Below are 27,427 nucleotides of genomic sequence, written 5' to 3'. Positions count from 1 at the left end.
TAGAGTTAAGGGGCAGGGGATTTTATTCCCGTTATTTCCTGATCCCCAAGTCCAAGGGAGGTCTGCGGCCCATCTTGGACTTGCGCGGACTCAACAAATTCGTAGTAAAGTTGAAGTTCCGCATGGTCTCTTTGGGGGCCATTATCCCTTCCCTCGATCCTGGAGACTGCTTCGCCGCCCTCGACATGAAAGACGCATACTTTCACATCTCAATTTACCCACCTCACAGACGCTTCCTGCGATTCGTGGTAAACACAGTGCACTACCAATTTGCAGTCCTTCCCTTCGGCCTATCCTCGGCCCCAAGAGTGTTCACGAAATGTATGGCTGTCGTGGCAGCATACCTTCGTCGGCAAGGGATACAGGTGTTCCCGTACCTAGACGACTGGCTGGTACGCAGTCGCACCAAGGAGCAAGTTCAAGCTCACGTCCACATAATAGTGCACACATTCAACGAGTTGGGCATCCTACTCAACAAGGACAAATCCACTCTAGAACCTACCCAGAGAATAGAATTCATCGGCGCAGTTCTAGACTCCAGACGTGCACAAGCCATCCTGCCAGACAACAGATTCGGCACCATCACGAGCCTCATTCAAGGACTCCAGGCCTTCCCAACGACCACGGTGAGGTCGTGCCTTACCCTGCTGGGTCACATGGCTTCCTGCACGTACGTAACCAGGCATGCCAGACTTCGGCTTCGCCCACTTCAAACCTGGGTGTCATCAATATACCGTCCACATCGGGACAGTCTGAACATGGTGGTCACGGTCCCGAACTCGGTCCTGGCCTCCCTCACCTGGTGGCTAGATCGCAATGTGGTCTGCGAGGGGATACCATTTCACGCCCCACAACCCTCTCTGCACCTGGTCACAGACGCTTCATCTCTGGGTTGGGGCGCCCATCTCAACGAACACCATACCCAGGGCCTGTGGACTGCATCCCAGCTAGCCCTGCACATCAATGTTCGGGAACTGATGGCGGTACGACTGGCGTGCCAGGCATTTCTCAACCTCCTACGTGGCCGATGTGTGTTAGTTCTCATCGACAACACCACGGCCATGTTTTACATCAACAAGCAAGGAGGAGCACGTTCGTCAATCCTATGCCAAGAGGCCATTCGCCTGTGGGACTTCTGCATCGCCCACTCAATCCACCTCACGGCATCGTTCCTCCCTGGAGTCCAGAACACTCTAGCGGACCGACTCAGCAGGTCCTTCCAGACGCACGAGTGGTCTATCCGTCCGGACATCATACATTCCATCTTCCAGAGGTGGGGGTTTCCCCAGATAGACCTGTTTGCATCCCGAGACAACAGGAAGTGCCACGTGTTCTGCTCCCTACAAGGTCGAGCTCCGGGCTCCCTCTCGGATGCGTTTCTCCTTCCCTGGAAAGACCACCTGTTTTACGCCTTCCCTCCGTTTCCTCTGGTCCACAAGGTACTGCTCAAATTGCGCAGAGACCAGGCACAGGTAATTCTGGTCGCTCCAGCGTGGCCGAGACAACATTGGTACACCACACTGTTGGAACTCTCGGTTCAGACACCGATCCCGCTTCCGTTGTATCCGGATCTCATCACGCAGGACCACGGCCGGCTGCGTCACCCCGACCTGCAATCACTCCACCTCACGGCGTGGCTGCTCCATGGTTCACCCAGGCAGAGCAGCAATGCTCGCACTCTGTCCAACAGATTCTGCTGAGCAGTAGGAAGCCCTCAACACGCACCACGTACCTGGCCAAGTGGAAGCGGTTCTCCTGTTGGTGCGAACAACGAGCCACGTCCCCGTTGCAGGCACCCATTCCTCTCATTTTGGAGTATCTCCTCTCCCTAAAACATCAGGGGTTGGCGATATCTTCAATTAGGGTTCACCTGGCCGCTATATCGGCCTTTCACCCAGGGGAACTCGCGTCCTCGGTATTCTCTAACCCGATGGTCGTTAGATTCCTCAAGGGCTTAGACCGGATGTACCCACAACAACGTCAGCCCGTCCCGACGTGGGACCTCAACCTGGTTCTCTCCAAGCTCACAGGTCCTCCATTCGAGCCACTGGCCACCTGTTCACTTCTGTACCTATCCTGGAAGACAGCCTTCCTCGTAGCCATCACCTCAGCAAGGCGCGTTTCTGAACTCAGGGCGCTGACATCTGAGCCCCCTTACACAGTTTTTCATAAGGATAAAGTGCAACTTCGTCCACATCCTGCCTTTCTCCCTAAGGTGGTTTCGCCATTTCATATCAACCAGGACATATTTCTCCCGGTCTTTTATCCCAAACCGCATGCCACTCGCCAGGACCAACGTCTGCATTCCCTGGACGTAAGAAGGGCCCTGGCCTTCTATATTGACCGCACAAAGCACTTTAGAAAGACGACGCAGCTCTTCGTTGCAGTGGCCGACCGAATGAAAGGCTCACCGGTCTCCTCACAGCGCCTATCCTCCTGGATTACGTCTTGCATCCGGACTTGCTATGACCTGGCAGGTGTCTCAGCACCGCACCTCACCGCTCACTCCACGAGGGCCCAAGCCTCCTCGACTGCTTTCCTGGCACATGTTCCGATACAGGACATTTGTAGAGCGGCGGTTTGGTCATCAGTCCACACGTTTACAGCTCACTATGCACTAGTGCAGCAGTCCAGGGACGATGCTGCCTTCGGATCAGCGGTTTTGCACACGGCAATGTCTCACTCCAACCCCACCACCTAAGTTGGGCTTGGGAGTCACCTAATGGAATGGATATGAGCAAGCACTCGAAGAAGAAAAGACGGTTACTCACCGTTGTAACTGTTGTTCCTCGAGATGTGTTGCTCATATCCATTCCAAACCCGCCCCCCGTCCCCACTGTCGGAGTAGCCGGCAAGAAGGAACTGAGGGGGCGCCGGGTCGGCTGGGGTATATATTCAGCGCCATGAAGGCGCCACTCTAGGGGGCTCCACAGCCGACCCGCCGGTGTTGCTAGGGTAGAAAATCTTCCGACGATCGTGCACGCGGCGCGCACACACCTAATGGAATGGATATGAGCAACACATCTCGAAGAACAACAGTTACAACGGTGAGTAACCGTCTTTTACTCAATGATGATTCCTCATAGAAGGAATGATGCAGGAGTCCTGTGCAAAAAATAGTATGTTTGCATGTAATTAAAGACCGTATCATAATGCATCAGCACAAAAGAACTGAATTAAGGGCATCTTTCATTCTGGCATTTCCTAACTTTTGAGTGTTTGAGTTTTCAACTTGAATGTTCTTTTAATGTAGTTTTTTATGGATAATAAATAATATGGTGGCTCCTGTGTTGCTAGTGAAGTTACAGTACTAGAAAATAGACTTGGATGCCCTGGACAGTCCCTTTCCTGTTCTTCTCAGATATAACCTGAGCCATTGGGGCCCCACAGTGCATGTCTCTCTGAGTAATGGCAGGTGTCTAGGTCATTACATGTTCCCGAAGAGCATAGTTTATACTTCTACCAGATAAGTCAACATGGGTGTAAGTGGTGCAGTAGAAGTTACCAAGAACCTACCTTATAAAAAGGACAGGTTCCTTTTTTGCCTCTCTAAAATTGTACTTTTTTCCTTTCTATATTAAGAAGATGAGGGATCCCAGACAGAACATACTAAATGTACTTTTTGAACACTGCTGTATTAGAAGGTCTCAGAGACTCCTGCATATATAAATTTGATTACGATGTATGTTCTTTTGCTACAGTGGGACTATTCGAGTATGGGAACTAGATCTACCAAATCGGAAAATCCGGCCAACAGAATGCCAAACAGGGTCACTGAAAAGAGTAATCACAAGTATTATGGTAAGTATTCTTCTGTGGAAACTATATAGCTAAGCAGATGTATGGGTGATCAAGACTATTTGTAATAATGTAGCAGGCTGTGTCCTGTAGCATTTTTCTCTTGGGAATCCCTTTTCTGCTTATGAATGTTAACAAGATTTAGTTAGGAAAATGTCTTAACTTTCAACAGAGCTCTGGAACATTTTGTGTGTATTTGAACATAAACTTTACCCTGGGCAATATGCTGAGGTAAAGCCACTCATACACCACAATCATGGGCATGGTATAAATGTCTAGATAGATAGATGACCTGATCTTGATCTCTGTATTTAAACCTTCCCTCAGATGGCAGAAGATGATAGTTACTTCTATGTTGGCACGTCCAGTGGTGATATCCTGAAACTGAATATGAAAAGCAAACTAATGAGTGACTATGGACCTGTGAAGGAGAAGTTCAGCCTGGTGAGTGGAATCCCTCTGGGGTTGTTTCTAAGTAACTTTTGCTAACCACAATTTCTCATGTAGTTTTTCTCCTGCCTCCCATTCTCCTCCTCTCTTTGTTAGTAACTGACATGGGGGCATTTCCCCCTCCTTCTAAGAGAACCTCCCTGAAGCCAATTCAGAAACTAATCCCAGTTCTGTGCCATTAGTTCCTTTTGAATGGTGTAGTTGACCCTGAGCCCAAAGACTGAGTTCACTGGCTCAGCTTTGTTCAGCTTCATCTGGCCCAGCATCTGCTCTCTCCCTGTGTATTCTAGAAGCTGGGTTTTATCCATAGCTCAGGGTCTTCAGCATACTTCCCCTGAGATGATGTTAGCAGCAGCACTCTGCCTGTCCTGCTAACTGGCAAAATTGGGGGAAAGAGGAAAATAACTCTCCCACAAGCACGGTGTCCGCATCCCCACACCTCTCCCCTGGCCTAATAGGGAAAAGGAGAGACTATATCCCTTGTCCTCATCAGATAGAACAAGCACATTCTTTTATCCACTCAGTTTCTAGCAACCTCCCGGAAGCGGAGGTAGAAGACCACCTTTCTCTGCCCTCAGAAATCAGCTCCGGATTACTGTGTGGTGGGAGGAGACTCCAGGGATAATGGGGAGGAACTATTGTAGAGAAGAGTGCTGTAGAAAATGTCTATCAGTAAATGGTGAAATGGGAACAGAGGCTGGCTTAAATCTTCTCCACTCACTTCCGTTGCCAGGATGGGGCAGGACCCTGTTGGGGGCGGGTATGATGTAATAGGGCTAGTAGTGCTGCCTACTATTGAGGTTGCCCAACATTTTCCAGCATAAGACCTTGTTTTCAGTGACTTATAATTTGCCAAGATTTAACCATTTGGGCTGAAATTTTCCATGCTGCATTTCATCTGCCTCACATTGAATTTTTTTTTTTTTTTTTGGAAAATTTCAGCCAAAATGGTTCAGCTGTTTCTGGGAACAAAGCTGTGGGAAACTATGTTGTTTTGCCCAGGTTAAAAAATTCTAGTGATCTTTTTCTCAAATGCTCTAGTGTCCCCATGCTATGGAGCAGGTACTTGAAATTTGGTAGGTGTGTGACCTTTGTATCAGGGATTTGCCTTTTGCTATTCCCATGAAAATCTGCCCAAATTTGTCCAATTTATAAGCCTTTGAAAAATTACACTTCACACATGCTCAGTAGAGACTTGCTAGATCTTAACAGCTAAAATCTTGGAAGATTCCATCCTCACTGAGCATGTTTGAGCTTTTCACAGCTCCCAGTGCTGACTGCAGTGCACATGCACCATTCCTACAGAGCAACTGAGCATGCTCCAGCCCAGGACAACGGGCTCCCAGGGACTTTCCATGTAATGGCTGCTCCCTGTTTCTGCAGGCTGGGATGGGGCTGGACATTGGACCTGAGAGCAGGAGCTGGCTCTTCTGTGCTGTCAGTGTACTTGGGGCAGTATAAACGGTGTGCCACCATGCACAGTGCTGCCTAGTGGTCAGGCAGGGGTTTCTGCCACCCCCCCCCCCCTGCACTGGGGAAGTAGGGGCTGGGCCTTTGAATAATCACGGTCTGCTCCCATAGGCCTCTCATCTTAGGTGAAGGCCCCTGGTGTTGTGCTGTTTGCTGGGTGGGGGTAGGGGAGCCCAGATCCATCCACTCCACCGAGCTTCAGTCCAGGACCCAGCAGCGGGTGACTATAATCAACCTCTTGGGGTATCAGTCCACAGCACTCCCTGGACCACTTCCTACCCCAGCCCCCACTGATTGTCCCAGGGTGAAGCCCTTCTCTTGAGTCTCTAACCTGCACACCCAGTCACTGTGCTCTTTTGTAGGTTCTCCTCTGGCCTGTGTAGTGCGGCCGCAGGCAAGGTGCCTCTGGGGCAATACTTCGACTCTCAGAGCTCAGGGCGATCATCTGCTCCCCTCCACTGCCTGCCTCCTTCTGAGCTGCTCTTCTCCCTTTTTAAAGCCCTGCCTGAAGCTTGTGCAGGCCCTGTAGGTGCTGCTGCCTGGGCCACATCTGGCCCGCAGGACCGTCCTGCCCTGCCCTTGAGCTCCCGGCCAGGGAGGCTAGCCCCTGGCCCCTCCTCTGCTTTCCCCCTTCCCCTGCAGCCTCAGCTTGCTATGCTGCCAGCACTCTGGGCAGTGGGACTGCGAGCTCCTGCCGGGCAGCACAGCAGCATGGCTGGCTCCAGCCAGGCGGCGCAGCTGTCAGTCCTGCTGCTCTGAGCGGCATGGTAAGGGGGCGGGGAGTGGGGGCATTGGATAAGGGGCAGAGGTCCCGTGGGGGCAGTCAGGGGACAGGGAGCAGGGGGGATTGAATGGGGTGGAGGTTTGGGGGGGTGGTCAGGGGATGGGGAATGGGGGGGGGTTGGATAGGCGTGGGAGTCCCGCGGGGCCTGTCAGGGGGTGGGGATGTAGCTAGGGGTCAGGGCAATCAGGGGACAGGGAGCAAGGGGGCTGGAAGGGGGAGGGTCCCAGGAGGTGGCGGTCAGGGGACAAGTTGCAGGAGGGTTGGATGGGTCAGGGATTCTGAGGGGGGCAGTCAGGGGGCGGGGAGGGGGCAGGGGCCAGGCTGTTTGGGGAGGCACAGCCTTCCTTACCCGGCCCTCCATACGGTTTCAGAACCCCGATGTGGCCCTCAGGCCAAAAAGTTTGCCCACCCCTGGACTAGGAGCTGGAGAGAGACTGGGACTTGGAGCCAGTGACAGAAATAATATCTATGAAACACACTGGCAAAGTGCATGTCTCATCCCACTCTGGTGCTGGTCCATATAGCGGATGAGAACCTACTACTGCTATCAGTTACTGCTAAAGCAATCACTCACTTCAGTTGCAGCTGTAAGGGTTCAGCACTTCTGCAAATCAGACCCCAGGGTTTCCAGTCAGGACCCAGAAAATGATGAACACACAATCAGTGACTACCTCTGTAAAGTTTGGTTTCAAAGACTTACCTAGCATCACACAGGGACTCTGTGGCAGACGCAGGAACAGAATTCAGTTCCCCAGGGCAGCATTCAAATGCCTTAAACATGAAACCATCTTTTATCTTCCTGCAGCTTCCTGCCTCATTCATTACATGACTTCCAGATTCTGCAACAAATGAGGCAGGGGTCCTTCAGACAACAGCCTGGTTTACTACACACCCTGATTCATCCCCAGAACAGGTCAATCCTGTGCAAAAAATAGTCCGGATGGGGGATTTATGCTAAACATGAACACTCTGGCTAGTACAGTTATTCTTAGATTCTCTTTATTCGTATCTATAAAAGACTTTTTATTGCTTCTCAGCGTGTGCCCAATGGAGAGTGTAACATCGAAGGAATTCAAGCTCTTCCTTAAATCTCTCTTGCAGAAGTGTAAATGTATTTCTCTGTTGTGTCAGAATCCCTGAAATTCAGCAAGCAGCAAGAGAAGGTGTGCAGATGAAAGTATTATCTGCACTACTGCTCTGGGTGCTGAGGCAGTGTTGTCCCTGAGGTAAGCAAACCTTGTGGTTAGAAAGAAAATGAGTGAGCAGCAAGGACTGTAACAAAAATCCAACAGCAAAACTGGCAGAGGAAGCCATTAGAGGAAAATTTTCCAAACTCTGCCTGAGCTACTTCTGCAGAATAGGTGTGTACAGCTGCTACATGCGCAAACTCTGCATTTGCTTGTGCAGAATTGGAAGTTACATGCACAGAACCTGCATATTTTGTGACTGCAATTTGGGTGCCAAGAGGTGAGAGTTGAATTCTGTATGTGCAGTTTAGGTTTATTAGGTCTCCGTTTTGGTACCTGAAAGACAAAGTTGTTTAGTATTGTGTCTAGTAGGATGATAAAAGTAGTTACGGCCAGGTGGCTAGGCGATGCATTGCCTTGTGGTGATTCAAGTTCTGATCCTGAATTCTCTGGAACAACACACTTAGTCCGTTTAGCTCAAGTAGCAATGGCCTGTATTTTTGGAGCTGCAGAAGCAGAGTTCTGGGACTGGCTCTAAAAGCATGTGATCTGCTATGAAAAGGCAACTGCTTCTCCATAGTAAAGGTTGCAGTTAGAGTTCCCCAGTAAAGCTGATCTTGACACCACCTTATAACAGCCCGCTCCTCAAAAAATAAAGTGAGAGAAGTCCTCATGCTTTGGCTTTTGTAGGGTTAAGTCTCACTGACAGCTAGATTCTCTCTTGAATAAATTAAGTACTCTTTGCAATTATGATACATAAATGCCTTCTTTTCTAAATATGAGCTAAGTTACAAATATTGCTTTATATCCCTCTATCTTTATATCTGTATCTTTATATCTATCTTTATACCCCTCTATCCGCCCAGTATGGACCATAGGTAGATTTTTCACTAGCTCATGTAAAGTGTCAAGGTCAGGAACAGTAAAATGTTTAAGAAATTATTATTTTAATTTTAGACTTGCTTCTCTGGCTTTGAAACTGTCAGAGAAAAGAGCTCCAAAGGAGAGAGAATATAAACTATAGTCTGTGATGGGTGTTTTTGACTTTTATCATTTTCCTGTGTGAGTTCATTCAAAAGTGTAGTGATTGTCTGGTTTCACCCACATAGTTGGTGGTGCATTTAGTGCACTGGATTAGGTACATCATATGTTGTGATAGGCATTTGTAGGATCCATGGAACTTGAAAAGTGTGTTGTGTGTGTGGCGGGGGGAGGGCGGGGGGTGGTATTGATCATTGTAGCAGTGGAGATATGTCTGCAGATTTTGCTTTTGTTGTTCTGGGAGGGTCTGGTGCTGCTTTGATTTGAGTTGGTGTGTTCTGGTCTGTGGGGAGCTTGCTTCTGATGATGAGCTTGGAGAGGCTGGGGGATTGTTTGAAGGCCAGAAGTGGGGTTCAGGAAAGATTTCAGAGTGGGGTCCTTGAGCATAGGTTGTAGTTATTTGATGATACCCCATATGGGTTCCAGTGTGCGGTGGTAGGTGACAATTAGGTATTTGCAGTCAGGGGGGTGTTATTTCTGTATTGAAGCAGGTTCTCTTGGGGTATTTGAGTGGCCCATTCCATGATGTGATCTATTTCTCTGGTGGAGTTTCCTTGTTTGGTGAAGACAATTAATGTGCTAATCTACCTTGAATGGTCCCTTATAATGCGTGCTAACTACTTATGCCAAACAATCTGTTCCGCCTGGCATTTTTCTGTGACGCTGGGAGTACCTTTCCCAGGCCTGAAGAACAACTCTGTGTGTCTGGAAAGCTTGTCCCTCTAACCAACAGAAGTTGGTCAAATAAAAGATATTCCCTCACTCACCTTGTCTCTCTCATATCCTGGGACCAATACGACTACAACTGCACTACTTATTAAGTAGGCAGTGTAAGGATAATCAGGTCTTTCATTGTTCATCTTTTGGTATTTAAGTGCTTGGGTTTTATAAGCCATGATAGTAAAGTGCATTGCTTTCACTTGGCAACTTGTTTTTGAAACCAAGCTTTTCTTTATGGCATTTTTTTTAAAAAGGGTTTTCTGTAAAGACAGTAAATACTGGACCTGTAAACACTACATTAATTTTTATTCATATTTGCTCGAGGAATTGCAAGCTGGTTGCTCAGGTGTAAAGTGGGATGAGTGACTTGCAAATACCTTTCTCAAAATTCCTGGAGTGTTTACATTGTAAAAAAGCTTTAAACAACTTTAAGATGAAGAGCAGGAGTTCACAGTGCGGCAAAGAAGCCTGGAAGAGATGAGAATGGGACAAGGGAGAAAGTATCCTTATGGGGAAATGGGCATGCTTGAGTTGGTTTGAGATTTGTCTCTGTAATTACTGAACTTCAACACAGCGGTTTCTTAGGAGACTGTGTTTCATCTACAAAAGGCAGGATATAAAACAGTATTAATTGCATCATTAATGTGAATTGCTTGGTGTTGTGAATTACAAGTGTAAATTATAAAACTGTCGGTTTACTTGGGGTAGTTCAAAGAACAGTCTTGACAGAAAAGAAGTCTGTTTACAAAAGCAGGGTTGAAATCAGACTGACGATGACACATCTAACCATATGTGTTCTGACCAGTTGAAGGCCCTTGATTTTCACAGTTTGTGATATCTGTTTCAATCCCAAATTAGGGAAATTAAACAGGATACCTAGAAAAATTAAAGCAGTATTGGGAGTGCCATAAAAACACAAATTTATTAGCAGGTAGTTGAGAGCTGTAATTATGTAAATTCTGTCGTTGTTTATTTGATTTGTAATTCCACCACCTTCCATAACCCTAAACCAATTGGGTGTTTGAAATGAGAAGAATTTTATAAAAAGACACTGCAAAGCAATAGATCAAAAGCAAAGTTGATGGGTATCTGATAGTAGGACTCATAAAGATCTGCTGACACCTCATAGAAAACGTGAAAAAACATTCTGTTTAGAACAGTTCTATTTCTAGATCATATTTTCTGTGTTTGTTTTCTTTGTTCTCATCATTTTCCTGAGGCTAGTTAAATGAAAACAGGCTTCCTTCCTACTGTTTTTCTGTACTTGGTAAAAACGGCCTTTGTGTATGACATAATTTCCTACAATTACTCATGATGTCAGAGAATCATGATGTCAAGAGACAGATAAGTTAGTGGAGCAGATGGAAATGCAAAGAGGATAAAAATAGAAAAATGTAAATAGAAGCGAAGACCCTTTTTCATGCAGATATGCTTGGTAGGTTTATTTTCTGAACGGATGAGTAATACAGCTAATCTGACATATGCAGTACCTCTATAGAGAATATTTTTTTAAATTATTCCATGAAACATAAGCAAGACTTTAAAATTAATACAGTTGATTCCACTCAATTGGACAATTGGACCAAAGCAGTCTTCCCAAACTCAACCTACTTCCTCTATGAATTGTACTGTCATTCAGTCTATACTGTCTGGATGCTCTTAAAGATCCCCTCCTGGACCTGAACAGTTCAAATACCCTTTCTATTTTCCTCTCTGGCTTGGCCTCCTCTCATAACCCTCATAGAACCTTGATCGTTTCAGCTCAAAGGACCTGTAAACTTGCTGTCTGTGGCCATACTGTCCTGAATGTGTTGATCCTGGAAGCTAACCGGGGTTGGGCCTGATTAATATGTATAGAGGAGCTGGTCTGGAAATACCAGTATTGTAGGCTCAGACACAATACATTATACAATATTGCCAAGCTCATGTGTTCAAAAACCATGAAATTGACTTAAAAATTAGACAGTTTCAAAAAATGTTGGGTTCTTTTTATTTGCCTTCTGGGTTTTGACCTTTGAGAGTTCACATTTTCATGCTTTTTTTCCACAACTGCTAGTGTTAGAATTGTACAATTTTTTTAAATGAAAGTTGAGGTTCTCACATAATCCCATGACTCCAGGAGCTGGGGCTTTGAGGAAAACCACCAAATATTGATAATATCATAAGGACTGGCAGATAGCACAAAGCATGTAAGTGATTCAGTGAAACTCTGTAAAGGAGAGAAGGCAGAGAGAGACGGGAGGATATTGGCATTAACTGGTTTCTGCGGTAAGCATCCAGAAACGTGGTTGCACAAAACACAGCCACCGTAATACCACTTATAGGAGCTCAGAGTTGAAGTGCTCCTAACTGACACATGCACTACATCACTCTACGCAACAGTCGGAGACATGGGTAAGGAAAAACAGCGAGTGAGAGGTAAAGAGGGCTCTGGGAACTAAACTGAATCCTGTAAGTCAGAGAATGCCAGGAATTGTAACAGCTGAAGATACTGCAGTATGGGCACTGTCCCGTTGGAGCTGGGAGACACCAGCCCACAATGGAGCTGACGTGCTGGGAGTACAGTTTGCTTAGCAATAGAATTTAGTTCACAGTCCAGATTTTTGACAGCAATAGAATGACCTCATTTAATAATGAGTCAGATCCTGACATCTTCACTCAGTTTTTTACTCCCTCTTTAGTGAGGTGAAAACTCTCACTAAAGTCAGTGGGGGATGTGTCTGAGGATGGACATCAGGATTTGGTCAGTACTAGGATTTTGCCTTTCTATGGCACCTTATTTCAGAGGATCTTGGAGATCTTTAGACATTAATAAACTCAGCGTCATAGCCCAGATTACTCACATTTGACAAGCAGGAAAACTGAGGCACAGAGAGCTGGTCTGCCTTCTCTATGGACATACAGGAAAATCTGTGCCAGAGATGGATACAGAACTGATTTCTTGACTCCCAGTCTGGTGCTTTGACCAGTAGACCAGTGGTCCCCAACCTTTTTCGTCCGGCGGGCGTCGGATGACGAGCCACCAAGGACCGTGGCCAGTGGACAAATCAGCGGCATTTCGGCGGCGACGCCTCTGGATGACGCTGCTTGTCGGTGGCATTTCGGCGGATGCTCGTCCGCCGGCCAGTACGCGGGCGCACATTGATGCCCCAGTGGGCGCCATGGCACCCGCGGGCACCACGTTGGGGACCCCTGCAGTAGACAATGCTTCCTTTCTCTGACAGAGCAGTAGGTTCTTCTGTTGTCCTACCCTGTGTTAGGCGCTGTCGGACCCCTCTATTGAAATGCTGACTGCTTCCAGAGGGCTCTCAGTAACAGGAAGAGCTTGTTAATCCCACCCTCAATACAGGGAGGTGGGAGTGGTTCTCTGGAGCAGTGAGAAGTAGAAAACCTGAGGCTGAGTTACACTGAGGGTATGTCTACACTGCAAAGTTGTCGACAAAACTTTTTTGTCTTTCACGGGCTTAAAAAAGAAGCTCCCCCACCCCCGCAAAAGACAAAAGTTTTGCCAACGCAAATGGCAGTGTGAACAAAGCTAATGCCGCTCACGGGGCTGGAAGTATTTTGTCGGCAAAAGTGCCAACAAAGAGCATTTACATGCGCTGACTTTTAGCGACAAGGCTGTGTCGACACAGAGCCTTGTTGCTAAAAGCTGCATGGTGTAGACAAGCCCTGTGTTTCTTCAACGCCAATGAAAGAATCACCCGTGGCAGGATGCATATATTCTGTGCTAGAATGGTTATCCCTGGGTGTGCACGCTCAATCCTAGACCCTTTGTATAGGATTAATGCTGTCATTACTTTCTTGCTCTTCTTTAAAGTTTGTACGCTAGCTGTTCATGTACCTGTAGCTGATAAATGTTGTCTCCCTTTTCATTTTGGAAGGACTGCTTTTTAGCAGCGGAGCAATACTAATAAAGCAGTGCGTGAACAACATAAGCACCACCACAGGGAGCATGACAAAGACTCTGTCTGCGCTCTTCTGCATGGCAGCCCCAGTAAAGAGACTCTGCTTCGCTACAATAGTGTGTTAATCCTGTTTTCTCATAGGGGGTCACAGCTTTGCTTTTGCTGAAGACAGGAGATTTAGTAGTCAGCACCGGAGGAGGGATTGTAGCTCTCTGTAAAGGATCAAACTACAAACCAATCAAGTGAGTTTGTAGATCAAAGCAGCAGGAGGGTGAGTGGTGTTTCCACAGAGTGGCAACATAACAGGGCAGTAGTGTTCACTTTCAATGGCACACACTAACTTCCAGTGCTGATAGTTTTTTAGTTAATGAATAAGAGAGAAATCTCAATATATCAGTTTTCCAAACACAAGTAGACACTGTCAAAACAGACTGCATTTATCTTGCAGAATGAAATAGTGACTGATTGAAACATGCTGCATGTTTTTATTGTTTTATTTACAAAAGTTTGTGCCAATGATCGTTGTTAATTTTAAATGACCACAGTTAGTTCTAAAGGCTTGGTGTCAGATTCTAAACTGATCCAAAATTGACATAGCTCCATTAAGTCAACGAATTATATCGATTTCACCAGCTGGGGGTCTGCACCCTTGAAATCTTTAAAAAAGGGGTTGTAAGCAGATACTCTCCTGTTCTTCTTTTTGTGGATACTACAGGGGTTTTGCCACTAGCTGTGTAGACAAGTGTATCAAAACTGTGTGCCTGAGTACTTGCAAAGCATTCCAGTGTGCATGGAAAACAGAGCTATGGGCAGATTCCCACAAGCAATCTAGATGTGCACTTTTGATAACGTAGTCATATGTGATTTAAACTATTCCCCAAACATTGAACTTAGAATTGCCTGGAATACTCTTGGGGTTATGCTAATTAAGTGCACTTCTAATAAGAAAGTAAACAAGGGCGTGTTTACACATGACCCCTGCTCTAACAGAGTGTGTATGTGTGTTTATATGTTTTCTCAATCCCTGCCAGATTTGGGATTGTCTACATGTGGAAGCTATTGTGAAATAAACTAGTATGTGAATGTAAGGTGGAATAGGTATTCTGCATTAACTCCCCATGTGGATGCTCTTATTCTACACTGAGTGCTTTTGTGTGCGTTAGCTTAATCCACTTCCAAAGTGTATGTTAAGTGCAGAATAAGGTGGTCTACACAGATAGCTAATGCAAAATATTCTGCCATAGCTATTACAGTTATTTTCCCATGTAGACAATCCCTAAGACAACAAGGATCGCATGAAGTGCAAACAAACATGGCAGAGAATGGTATGTTGGACTTGATAATGTTTCTGCCTCTTGATATCATGACCTAATGTGGCACATGGGTGGCAGGAAGGTAAAGCAGCAGAGGCCAAACACAAAACGAGGGTGGGGAGGAGAGAGAGAGAGGCAAGAAAAATCAAGGTCCACATCAGTGCAAATTTCTGCTTTGTCTTAACAGAAAAATTCAAGTCCAAGGTGGCGTCACTTCCCTCACCCTCAGAGGTCAAGGTCACCAGTTCTTTGTAGGAACAGAAGAGTCCCAGATTTATCGCGTTAACTACAATGACTTTAAAGAGGAGCTCATTACCACCTGTCATAACGAAGCCATCCACGACATCATTTTTCCATCGTTAGTATGACTGGAAGGGAGCATTTTTGTTCTTGAAAAAGATGGGGTGGGGGAGCAAGTTGTAGATTTGACAAAGATATCTGTACAGCACCTTCTATGCAGAAGGTTTCCAAAGTCTCACTGATTTACATATACCACATATACCACCACTGAAATGCAGCCCCATCTGGTGTGGTAGTCAGCAGCAGTTCAGCTTGAGGAAGTGAAAAATAAGTTCTCCAACTGAAACTACATGGAGAATTTTAAGTAGGCAGATTGGTAATTATGCAAATTGGAATGTGTAACACTGGTATTAACACCCCTACTCTTGGGAAAAGTGCTATGAAATCCCTGGGCTATTCAGGCCCTGACTAATGTGAAACTTGAAATTTCATGTGCCTTTCAATGTTTCTTGCATTTACTGAGTTGAATAGGGTCTATACTTGCAGACATGACTGCATTCCTGCTCTCTGATCCAGTGCCTAGAACAGGTTTCAGAGGGGTAGCCATGTTAGTCTGTATCAGTAAAAACAACAAGGAGTTCTTGTGGCACCTTAGAGACTAACAAATTTATTTAGGCATAAGCTTTCGTGGGCCATAATCCACTTCATGCCTAGAACGTCATCTAATATTGACTAGCACTGCTGTCAAAACAGACTTTGGGTGTATCAACATCACTTGTAATTGTGTGTTTAACAATATGGCATGTTATATTAAATTCAGGACTCATGATGCATCGTGCTAACTTCACAGATGTGCCTTCTGTTCACATTCATCTCATGAACAGACAGGAAAATTCCTCTTTGCTGTGAATATTAGAATCATGAAATTTCATAAAAGTGATAGCTCAGTCACTCGCTCTGCAAATGGAGGGTGGCATTTGATCTGGAGGGAGGTTTTGAGTTTTGGCATGCTGCTGTTGTGACATGAAGTGCCAAGTCCTATTGAGTTACAGCAAAATGTATAGCGTATAAAACAGAAATGCAGGAGGCCCTCCAACCCCTCACTTTACCCCAGTGTACAGACCTGCACATCCAGGGCCGTCCCTAGCCATTTTGGTGCCCTATGCACACACACCCCCAAGCCTCCTGGGGGGGGGAGGGGTTTGCTGGCCCCAGGCCTCTGTGGGGAGGGAGGGGAGGAGCAGGCTTGGGGGGGCAGGGGGGAACCACCCCCCAGCACTCACCGGCAGAGCAGAGCGGGTTGGGGCTGGGTCGCTCCATTTCCTGCCACCTGGTGATTGCAGGGTGGGCCCGACCCTGCACTCACGGGGCGGCAGGAAGAGGAGTGACCCTGCCCCAGCCTGTTCCGCTCTGCTCCCCTAGCTCCCAGCCTTGGGATTTGGGGGCAGTGGGGAACAGAGCGGCCTGGGACCGGGTTGCTCTTACCACCGCTGGTGAATGCAGGCCCCACCCCTGCTGCAGTCCTCAGGGGAGTGGGATGGGGCTGTTGCCAGGTCGCTCCATTTACCATCCTCCAGGGAAGGGCTGGGCTGGGGTGGAGCAGGACGGAGCAGGAAGAGGCGGGGCTGAGGTGGAGCAGGGATGGGAAGAGGTGGGGGCCATGGGGAAGAGGTGGAACAGGGGCTGGAGCAGCACGCAGCTGCGTAGTGCACTAGGAAATGTGCCCCTTTGTTTTGGTGATCTGGATATCCCTCTCTACCCAAACAAGGGTGACTGCCACCAGCACGGGCCTAAGAACTCTTGTGACTTGCCCTCACTGAGATGGAGAGCAGTTCCCTTCCCCACCCCAACAGCGTCTATAAACATTAAGATCCAGCAGACTCTCAAATATAACTTCTCCCTCTTTTGGAATATAATGAGGCTTCTGACTGCTCATCAGGTAGAAAGGAAAATATGTAAATTCTTAAACACAACTAAAATCTTTATACATTATTTTCACTTTCCAGATAAATTGAGCAGGTTTTGTTCTGTGAAGCTAAAAATGTGAAGGCTCGTGCCTCATTGTGAGATACATTTCAGCAGACTTTTGCAGCCTTGTCTAATTCTCCCAACAGTGTTCCTGGCCCATTGGGGGGGGGGGTAAGAAATGCATCCTGACAACAAGGAGCCTGTCACTGACACCTGATGTTAGTCCTGGGGAATCAACAAACCTTTCTTTCATCTAGCCCTCTTAATTTGGAAGCACTCGTATTCTAACGTTCCGTATAGTATCTATGTAGCCAAACTTATTGTAAAGCTTAGGGTTGCAAATTTACACGCACGCAACCCAGGAAATGAGCCTGTCAGTTCTTGTATCAATATTCTCTGCACGCTGCCTATTGAGGTGTACATTTAACACCCTAACTAATGAAACTGTATCGTATGCAAAATGTAAGTTGCTGTTGACAGAGAAATGTAACTTTTTCATTTCCAGACATTTAGTGTTCAAATGCACAATCTAACAGTTGTGTTGCGGTAATACTAGGCAGATCTTCATCTAGTGTTATTGGTCATAGCTTCATTGACTTCAGTGACAATTTACATCTGCCAATGGTCCATGTGTTTAATTTTCCATTTCCTTTTTGTTTGTTTAGGTTTTTTGGGAGGGAGAAAAAGGAAAACTTCCAGCTGCAGCATTTTAGAGCTGCAAAAGTGTGTTTTATGCAAACTATGGGTCTAAAATTTGACCATTCCGTAGATACTCAACATACGTAGCTATGACACTACATGACTGTATTGTGCAAGGAATACTTAACAAAAAACAATGCCAGTGCAAACCCCACTGTTTTTTCTATTTGTAGGGCTGGCTGTGCACAACATCTGAAGTTTCATCCAGCTTTTTTTTAGTATATGGGGGCCAAAAAAAGTCATACATTCTATTTTAAAACAAAAAGCCTTGAAATACAACTGTGGGGCTTACTTTAAACTTCCCATAAAATCATCTTTGAGGTGAGAGCAGGCTTGGAAAGTTTCACCCCAAAAGGTGAACTTGTCAGAAAGTTAGGAGTAAAAAATGAAAATGGTCCTTCGGCCTTAACTGTGGTGTCCCCTACTGGGAAGGCTACAGTTGAACATTAGTAACGTCAAATAGCGAAGCAATGGAGGGGGAGTTGAGATTTAATGAGGAAACTGTTCCCCAACACTGGCCTTCAGTAGCCTGCTTCTCTGCCTTCCCCAGGGGAACTTCTGACTTGTTTGCCACCTGCTCCAAGAATGACATCAGAGTGTGGCACACCCCAGAAAACAAGGAGCTCTTACGAATCACGATCCCCAATATGACCTGCCATGCTATAGACTTCATGAGGGACGGCAAGAGCATTATTTCAGGTAATGATTGGCAAGCTCCGTGTTTAGATTCAGTCTCAAATTGCTGCCCACTTTTAAGGAAGTAGGCTCTAATAGAATGGGGGAGGACCAAAGCCTGGAATTGTTTCAACTAATTGCAGTGACCAAAAGGTTTCTGTTTATGATCAGCCCAGTAAACCCTGCTCCACAGCTGCCAATCCCCAGGCACCATGGAAATGGTGTGTGAGGAGGGAAGGATTTGGGGAGCATACATAGAGGGTGTAAACTCCGGCACATTATGGCGTCCAGATTCACGTTGTTCCCATCACACTGTCATGGGTTGGGGCTGAGGTGGGGCAGGAGTGTGGTGCATCTTTACATATATCCCCTAGCCATTGCCTTCTGCTGCATGGTAGCAGTGGAGCTACAGCAGTCCCCCTGTTGAGAGTGACCGTGCTTGCCTCCATCATCACCACCAAAACATTCTTCCCTAGGTAGAAACCTAGAGGGAGTGAAGTCTTCCCCTGCGGGTTAGGACTATGGCTCTGTGTTCATAGACTCGGCAGTAGGTTTTACATACATGCTGATAGCTAATAGGGGCATCAGTGTGAAGGAGTTTTTTTTTTTTTTTTAAAAGAAAGTGGAGATCGGGGAGGGGCATAGGGAGGAGAATAATAATAATATAAAGGAAGTGACCTTCTGGGTGATCTGTTTCCATATTGCATCAGCTTGGAATGACGGGAAAATCCGTGCCTTCACACCAGAGACCGGCCGACTCATGTATGTGATTGACCACGCCCATAGCATGGGCGTGACAGCCATCGCTGCAACAAGTGATTGTAAAAGGATCATCAGTGGAGGAGGTGAAGGGCAGGTAATATGCGCCTAAAATCTCTCAGGGCTGACTTGTGCTGTTGCCATTCTAACTAGTAACCACCTAGGCAGAACCTGAGCATCATCTTTGCTTGGCTCACTTAAGCACAAGACTCAGTTCCAAAATATTAGTGTCTGCTGTAAGTAAATATTCCCACTTGCTCATAGTGTGACATGGAGCCGTACCTTCTGATTACTCCTGGCATGCCAGCCGTAGTAAATCCTTCCAATGCTGAACATGCCTCTTAATCCCATTTGTCAGTCTGTCTGTCACCTATATTTGGTTCATCTGCACCAGTCATTGTTTGCAAGCCTGTCTTGAATACAGATTTTCCTTCTAACCCAGCTTTGCCAGTGTCATGGACTCACAGATCGTGGCCCTGTGCGGTCTGTGGGGGGTGCCCCTTTCAGTGAGACAGCCCTTCTCGGGGGTCCACTCTCTCTCGGGGTTGGCCCCTCCACCCCGAGCCTTAGCACATCTGTCTCTGCTGTGGGCCCCCTCAGCGAGTCCACTCGCTCTGGACCCCCGGACCTCCACCCCCCCGAAGAGAATGATGCAACCGGAATGACTCTCAGCCAATGTAAAACAGGAGGGTTCATTGAGCATTGAACACAGGAAACTCTCTGACCCTCAGGCCTGGCCTCCCTCAGCACTGCATATCCCAGACTGCCTGCATCCAGGTGGGCTGCCTGCCCCCCTTCTCCAGCCCAGGGCCCCCCTGCTTCCCAGCTGGGCAGCTGCTATCACAGGCCCCAGGCCCCGCCTCTGTCCATTGTCTTCTTTCCAGGTAAACAGGGTCATCTGGGCCTCCTCTCCTCTCCGCCCTCCTCTGACTGGAACTGGCTGGCTAGGTCATGGGGTCCTCTTGTTGTAGCCCATTGTTCTCCCATTGGCCAGAACCAGCTGCGACTCCTGAGCTGGGCCTCCAGGTCATCAGGTCACCAGTTGCTGGGGTGTCCCTCCTCCAGGTCATCGGCTGGGGTCCCAAGTTCCCGCTCCGGTACTCTGTAACAACAAACTCCCTCTCCCCTCACCTCGTTAAACCAGTAACACCCAGGGATACTGAGTCCCACTCCCTCTGCATGCAATCCATTGGAAAATCACGAAAAGATAAGAAAACCCCCCACTTCATCACATCCAGTCCCAGTCCTCGCCTGCTTAACATGTTCAGATTGATCTGTGCAGTGCAGGTTCGTTTCGTCCTCCTCCTTTTCTTTCTCCCAACTCCAAAGCCCAGGGCAAAAAGTCCCGTTTATGTGGATCCTCAAGCTGTAGGTAACATCCTAAATTCCTAGGACTCTTATTGGATGCAGTGTTTTTGTAGCTGTGTTGATCCCAGGATATTAGGGAGACAAGTCAAGGTTATAATTATAATCTATTATTAGCTCTGCAACCTAGAGTGGCAACAAGAGTGACCAAAGCTGTGTTAGAAGAAAATCTGTACTCAAGACAGGGCCTGATCCTGCATCCTTTTATCTGTACATTTGAGGCTAAATTAATCTCTGTTGTGGCTCCATGAGTGGTGAACTTGACTTTAAATCTACATTTTAATTCTGTTAAGGCCAAATCCTTGTGAAAATGAAGTAGACCAGAGTTTAGCCATAGACCTCAATGGGAGCAGGATTTGGTCCTGAGTTCAGGGATCTGTATTTCTGCCCTCACTCATCCCCAGAGAAATGGAAGCAGTGCAAGAAATGCAGCATCTCACTCAGCTCCATGTGCTGGAGATGCCATCAAATGCTGCAGGAGAAACCCTGAGCTCAGGAATCCCTTTTGGTTCCACTTTAGCTCAGTAAGGAGCATGCATTACAAAGGTGTTTGTGGCTGGTTTGCAGGTGAGGGTGTGGGAAATTGGTCAGAACACTCGCAAACTGGAGGAAGTTCTGAAGGAGCACATATCCGCTGTGTCTTGCATCAAGATTAAGAAGAACAACCGGGAGTGTGTCACAGCCAGCATCGATGGAACGTGCATCATCTGGGATATTGTGTAAGGAGATCATTCCTCCTCGGCAATACAGCACTTCTCAGCTAGGCCATGGCTCTGGCCTTGCCAGTTTTGGGGTATGGGGTGTGCTTGTAAAGCTCTCGGCAGAGCCACCCCACACACAGGGTGCCCTGGGCAGCCAAGGTTCCCCTGAGCATGGTGTCCAGAAATGAAAGATTTTGCTACTATGATCCCAGTCCCTGCTTTATAAGGCCTTTTGTGAGGCAGCCAAGGAGGCGCAGCTTGGGAGAACAGACAGCATGGATAGCCTGTAGGAGGGTGTTCCCCTGATCAAATGAGTTCCACATTATCTGTACCTCATGAAAACCCTATCTCCAGACCAGTATGTGATGGAGTGTCACCTGGGGGAGATGCCTCACACCCACAGTAGGTAAAGCTGTCTTAGGAAGAGAGAGATGAGTTTTGATAAACTCTGACTCAGGCTGCTTTGGGGGTATTTTTCAGACGTTTTATGAGGAATCAGATGATCCTGGCCAACACCTTGTTCCAGTGTGTGTGTTACCATCCAGAGGAGTACCAGATAATCACCAGTGGAACAGACAGAAAGGTAAGCACAACTTTAGGAAGTCAGCTTGAAGTAGCTCAGAACCTCAAGGGGCAGGACAGCAAGTCTTGTCACTGTCAGGGATTTCAGCTTCCAATCTGATCATGACAGGCCTTTATCAAGCCAGTGTGGGCTTTCCCATGATAGAAAGGCGGTTGTTATATGGGAGAGAATTTGTCACTTCAGTAACGTATGATTTAGGTTCATCACTGTCCAGGTTAACACTATCCTCCAGAAGCAAAGGAAATCTTCACACCAGTGCTGTACAAGTGATCTCTCATTTCTGATCTTGTTTCTAGATTGGATACTGGGAAGTATTTGATGGTTCTGCAATCAGAAATTTGGAAGGCTCCCTGACTGGCTCCATCAATGGGATGGATATTACATCAGATGGGACTTACTTTGTTACAGGCAAGTAGGATTTGGGGGGGGAACAATGGAAAAGAACCCCCAGAGAAGCAGAGGAAAAGTCAGCACCAGGAGAGGCAAAAAAAATAATGCAAAGGACCTCAGAGGGGTTAGGAAAGTGGGCAAGAAAGAACAAAATGAGATCCTGCTAATATGTCAAGAGGAAAAGAAAAGGAATCACTGAAGGGAAATACTATGGGCTTGATCCTGCAACACGCTGAGCACCTTCAGCTCCCACTGAAATCATTCGGAGATGAGGGCACTCAGCACTTCCCAGGATCAGGTCCTTAAAAACTAGTCTGTCATGGAGAAAGTATGGAGTTATTTTCAGCCGTGGTGAAACGCCATTGAATTCAGTGGAGTTGCACTAGGGATGAGTTTGATCCTTGGTCTTTCATGGCTTGTTGGAGCATCCATTCTCCAGAAACCTGGAAATCTCTCTGGTAATGTGGGAGTCCCTCTGGAGGGTTAAAGGTGGAGGATGACCCATGCTGGTTCTACAGCTACCTGAATTAAGCACTGGTGCATTCATCGCTAGCCATTCTCACACATCCTCTGAGCCTGACACTGGAGTGGCATGTGGAGCCATGTGATTGGACAGGCATGTGGTGAAAGTTGCAGTTTATGTACTGGGACCAGGTCCCTTAAGTTAACCTGTTAAATCAGCATTGAGAGAAAATTCTCGCTAAAGATTTGTAGTTTTGCTGGGTGGCTGTATCTCTGAATATAGCTTATCAGGTTCAGTCAGTGTAGGAGCCCATGCCAAGCACTGTGCTGATCCCAGACACAGAGAGTCACTGGTTCTAGTGGGAAAAAAGTCCTTTGCAACCACAATGCTCAGGACCTTGTATCGCACCCTTTTCCCATCCCAAAGCCAGGACATTCCTCTGCCTTTTCACCATGAACAAAAAGCAAGTGGCTCTTTCAGAAGCCCCCAGGGCTCCATGTAACCATCTGTCCTCCCTTGTGTCCCACGCAGGCGGTGACGATCACCTGGTGAAGGTATGGGACTATAACGAGGGTGAGGTGACTCACGTCGGCATGGGTCACAGTGGCAGCATCACCCGACTCAGGATCTGTCCTGGGAACAAATACATTGTGAGCGTGAGCGCGGATGGTGCTATCCTGCGATGGAAATACCCACACTCCTCCTGATACCTGGCACAGAAGCTGCAAGGCCATATGCCAGTTCTGAACGCTTTGATCTTACAGTTGACACCGCTTAAAACGATGCAAACATTCCTACTATAGAGGAGACATTGTTTTTATATTAGCTAGTATGAAATAACCAGGCCCTTCAGAGATCGTTTCTGGTGTCCGATAAGACTGATGGGCCTGACTTTCACAGGTGCTGAGCACTTGCAGCTCCCATTGACTCCACTGAAGTTGGGCGGGGGGCGGGGGCGCTCCTTCCTGCTCAAAGTCAGGCCCAGGCAGTTCTATTAGTGCTTGTGTTCTGTTGCTATCTTCTGTCCAAACACCTTTCTGGGTCTGTCTGTCTCCTTCACAGTGAATCGCTTGTCCTGTAAATGCGTTCTTCTGTGTTCATTTTTAATTCCTCTGGTTCTAAGCAAATGCCTTTTCCGCTTCAACTCCGAAATGTAACTTACAAAGCTCCTCAATTTAAGATTTTAAAGCAAGATTTTCAAAGGTGCATGAGGATTCGGGGTGCCTTATTACTCGGGGGCCCAGCTTGACACCCCTCAAAGGGGCCTGATTTTCAGATATCTTCTAGAACGGTTGTCACTTGTGCTACAGTTAGATGAGGGTCCCTGGGCAGCGTGGGTGTGCGTGCACATGCTGGGGTTTTGAATCTCTAACACAAGCTCCTTTTGGTACAGAAACTCACCTGCTTAAATGTCTTCTCTGCTCTTGCTGGAATCTTGTGGGATGTGATTAAGCTGCTGAGTCCTGCCTCTTCTATTTCTGCAGACTCAAGGCTTGATGCTCTGCAGCGATAGCCACGCTTTACTTTACTGCTGAGCTGGCAGGCCTGGAGCCTGAAGGTCCTGTCCTTCCCTCCAGGGCATTAACAGCATGGGCAGTAGCAGTGAAGGCTTCCCTGTGCTGCCCTGATAATGGGTATCAGCTCTGGAGAGGTGATGGCAGTTCAGCCTATCAAATGTTTGGCCTTGTCTGTCAGTAAGTAAGGAGAATGCTTAGGGCCTTTTGGGGTGAGTGTTTTGTCATGTGCACACCTGTCCAATAGGCATTGTGGGGAGACACATTTGCCTCATTTCCCAGAGCCACTCACTATCCATCAGAAGCTCCCAGGCCTCTAATGCCAGCGGGGTGGAATTCAGCTAGCAAACCAGGAGCGAAAGGCTTGTCTCCCTGGAGCTGTCCATTTGCCCTCGGGTATGGAGCTGTAGCATTGCACTCCTACATTACCTTGCACCTCAGGCTCTCAGGGCACGTGCACTGCCCAAGCACTAGCTGGCTGTCAGCACCCCATGAGGTAGCCCCATTTACAGAGGCGGGAGACAGAGGTATAGCATGGGGAAGTGACTTGGCTAGGGTCATGCGCTGAATCAGTGGAGAAATGCAGATTAGACCCCAAGGAAGTAGGTGTCTAGGTCTAGGCGTGCTCTAACTGCTAGACTCTGTTTCCTTCTATTTACAGAATGCAAGTAAAGCAAGGCTGCTCAGTGCCAGTCTCTTTAACCAGTGATTACCTGAACTGAAAGCTGGGAGCACAGTGCACGGTCTACACCTAACCTGCATTGTGATGCTGCACCTGTTTAACTAAACTGGATATTGGCTTCGTAGAATCATAGAATATCAGGGTTGGAAGGGACCTCAGGAGGTCATCTAGTCCAGCCCCCTCTCAAAGCAGGACCAATTCCCAACTAAATAATCCCAGCCAGGGCTTTGTCAAGCCTTACCTTAAAAACCTCCAAGGAAGGAGATTCCACCACCTCCCTAGGTAACGCATTCCAGTGCTTCACCACCCTCCTAGTGAAAAAGTTTTTTCTAATATTCAACCTAAACCTCCCCCACTGCAACTTGAGACCATTACTCCTTGTTCTGTCATCAGGTATCACTGAGAACAGTCTAGATCGATCCTCTTTGGAACCCCCTTTCAGGTAGTTGAAAGCAGCTATCAAATCCCCCCTCATTCTTCTCTTCTGCAGACTAAACAATCCCAGTTCCCTCAGCCTCTCCTCATAACTCATGTGCTCCAGCCCCCTAATCATTTTTGTTGCCCTCCGCAGGACTCTTTCCAATTTTTCCACATCCTTCTTGTAGTGTGGGGCCCAAAACTGGACACAGTACTCCAGATGAGGCCTCACCAATGCCGAATAGAGGGGAATGATCACTTCCCTCGATCTGCTGGCAGTGCCCCTACTTATACAGCCCAAAATGCCATTAGCCTTCTTGGCAACAAGGGCACACTGTTGACTCATATCCAGCTTCTCGTCTACTGTAACCCCTAGGTCCTTTTCTGCAGAACTGCTTCCTAGCCATTCGGTCCCTAGTCTGTAACAGTGAATGGGATTCTTCCATCCTAAGTGCAGGACTCTGCACTTGTCCTTGTTGAACCTCATCAGGTTTCTTTTGGCCCAATCCTCTAATTTGTCTAGGTCCCTCTGTATCCTATCCCTACCCTCCAGCGTATCTACCAATCCTCCCAGTTTAGTGTCATCTGCAAACTTGCTGAGAGTGCAGTCCACGCCATCCTCCAGATCATTAATGAAGATATTGAACAAAACCGGCCCCAGCACCGACCCTTGGGGCACTCTGCTTGAAACCGGCTGCCAACTAGACATGGAGCCGTTGATCACTACCCGTTGAGCCTGACGATCTAGCCAGCTTTCTATCCACCTTATATTCATTATATCCATTCATCCAGCCCATACTTCTTTAACTTGCTGGCAAGAATACTGTGGGAGACCGTATCAAAAGCTTTGCTAAAGTCAACGAATAACACATCCACTGCTTTCCCCTCATCCACAGACCCAGTTATCTCCTCATAGAAGGCAATTAGGTTAGTCAGACATGACTTGCCCTTGGTAAATCCATGCTGACTGTTCCTGATCACTTTCCTCTCCTCTAAGTGCTTAGCTTCCCTGTTAAAAAATCCGTCCTTAAACCAATGTAGAGGGGCCATACACACAGCTGCACTGGTTTAAATACATCGGTGCAACATCACACCTTTGTGACTCTGACTGTAGATGAGCCTTCAGGGTTCTGCCCTCCATGCTGTAGGTGCTAGCTCCAGTCCAGTTATTTAGACTCTGGTATTGTACTAGCTGTGTGAACTCTGAGTTCTTGGAAAAAATGGGGCCCTAGGCCTTAGCAGACTCACCTAGTTTTCAAGCTGTGCTCCAGTACAACTCAGCAGCCCTGCTTCCTCCAGCACAGCCCTGCTCCTCCCAGCACATCTCATGATGCTCTAAGTGCAGTGTGCCTCCCACCATCATGTCCAGCTGTCCCAGGAGAGCCACTTGAGTTTTACAAATTGATCTGACCTACATGAATAACTCAGAGCAGTCAACATGCAGAGCAAACCCATTGCAATTCTTCCACCAGGAGTCAGGTTGTGTTTGGGCAACCTGATCTGCAGTCACAAATCCCCCCATTATGTATTTGCCTGGCAGCAGGCAGATTGTACTTCATGATCTGAATGTATTCATCACGCTAGGGTTAGTCATGAAGAACACTGCTGTTAATAATGGAGATCTATAACACTCTTACATAAGAATCCCATTGTAATTCAGCCATTATGAATGTGCTATTACCATAACGTGCTGTAGCATTTCTGTGCCCCTCTACTCACTGAGATAAAGGGAGCTAATGTTTCCCCAGTCACATCAACAGAAGCAAAAAGGTGTCTGTGAACAGAACTGCCGCTGCATGCATATTCCATCCCTCCCTTACAACCACTTCCTATTTGCCAGGTTAACACATGCTTTCTGGTTAGCAAGGTAATTGCTTTTGCTATCATCAGCAGGAAACCAGGTTTTGGGTGGTGCAGAAATAGCATGGTGCTGTGAGCCTGATTCTCAGTTACACTAAGGCCCCCCTTACGCTGCGCTGGCAGTGTGAAGAGGGCCTTACAGTGGGTGTGAGTTTCAGCCCCTTTGCACTGCGTAAGGGGACCTCAGGCCCAAGGTGGCGATTGTGAATTATTTTAATGATGGCTAGAAAAGCCAAGAGTGGCATCCTGACAGTCCCCTGTCATGTCTGACTCTCTCTGTGGTTAAATAACTGTCCTGGAGGTTATGGTGCCGGCCTAGAAGGCAATAGACCTGGGTTCCCAGCGCTGCCAGTGACACACAATGTGATACTGGGCAAGTCACTGATTTACTCCAGCTGAACCTGGCCCTGAATCTCTGCCTCTGTTTCCCCATCTGTCAA

General features: G+C 47.2%; 1 protein-coding gene across 1 annotated transcript in view; it reads left to right on the top strand.

Moving 5' to 3' along the window:
* CFAP52 (cilia and flagella associated protein 52) overlaps positions 1 to 23,720 on the top strand; it is a 41,904-nt gene extending 18,184 nt beyond the window's left edge. Inside the window, exons 5-14 of the mRNA XM_054048436.1 lie at positions 3,702 to 3,801; positions 4,126 to 4,242; positions 13,500 to 13,600; positions 14,859 to 15,029; positions 18,129 to 18,277; positions 18,964 to 19,109; positions 20,945 to 21,096; positions 21,559 to 21,661; positions 21,958 to 22,069; positions 23,046 to 23,720. Of these exons, the coding sequence (XP_053904411.1) occupies positions 3,702 to 3,801; positions 4,126 to 4,242; positions 13,500 to 13,600; positions 14,859 to 15,029; positions 18,129 to 18,277; positions 18,964 to 19,109; positions 20,945 to 21,096; positions 21,559 to 21,661; positions 21,958 to 22,069; positions 23,046 to 23,221 (1,327 nt within the window). The 3' untranslated portion in view covers positions 23,222 to 23,720. The remainder of the gene's footprint in view (positions 1 to 3,701; positions 3,802 to 4,125; positions 4,243 to 13,499; positions 13,601 to 14,858; positions 15,030 to 18,128; positions 18,278 to 18,963; positions 19,110 to 20,944; positions 21,097 to 21,558; positions 21,662 to 21,957; positions 22,070 to 23,045) is intronic.
* The last annotated feature ends 3,707 nt before the right edge of the window (positions 23,721 to 27,427 follow it).

Source organism: Malaclemys terrapin, chromosome 13, assembly GCF_027887155.1.
Source record: "Malaclemys terrapin pileata isolate rMalTer1 chromosome 13, rMalTer1.hap1, whole genome shotgun sequence".
NCBI lineage: Eukaryota > Metazoa > Chordata > Testudines > Emydidae > Malaclemys > Malaclemys terrapin.
Note: the sequence above shows the minus strand (reverse complement) of the source record. Positions and strands in the feature narration are given on the sequence as shown.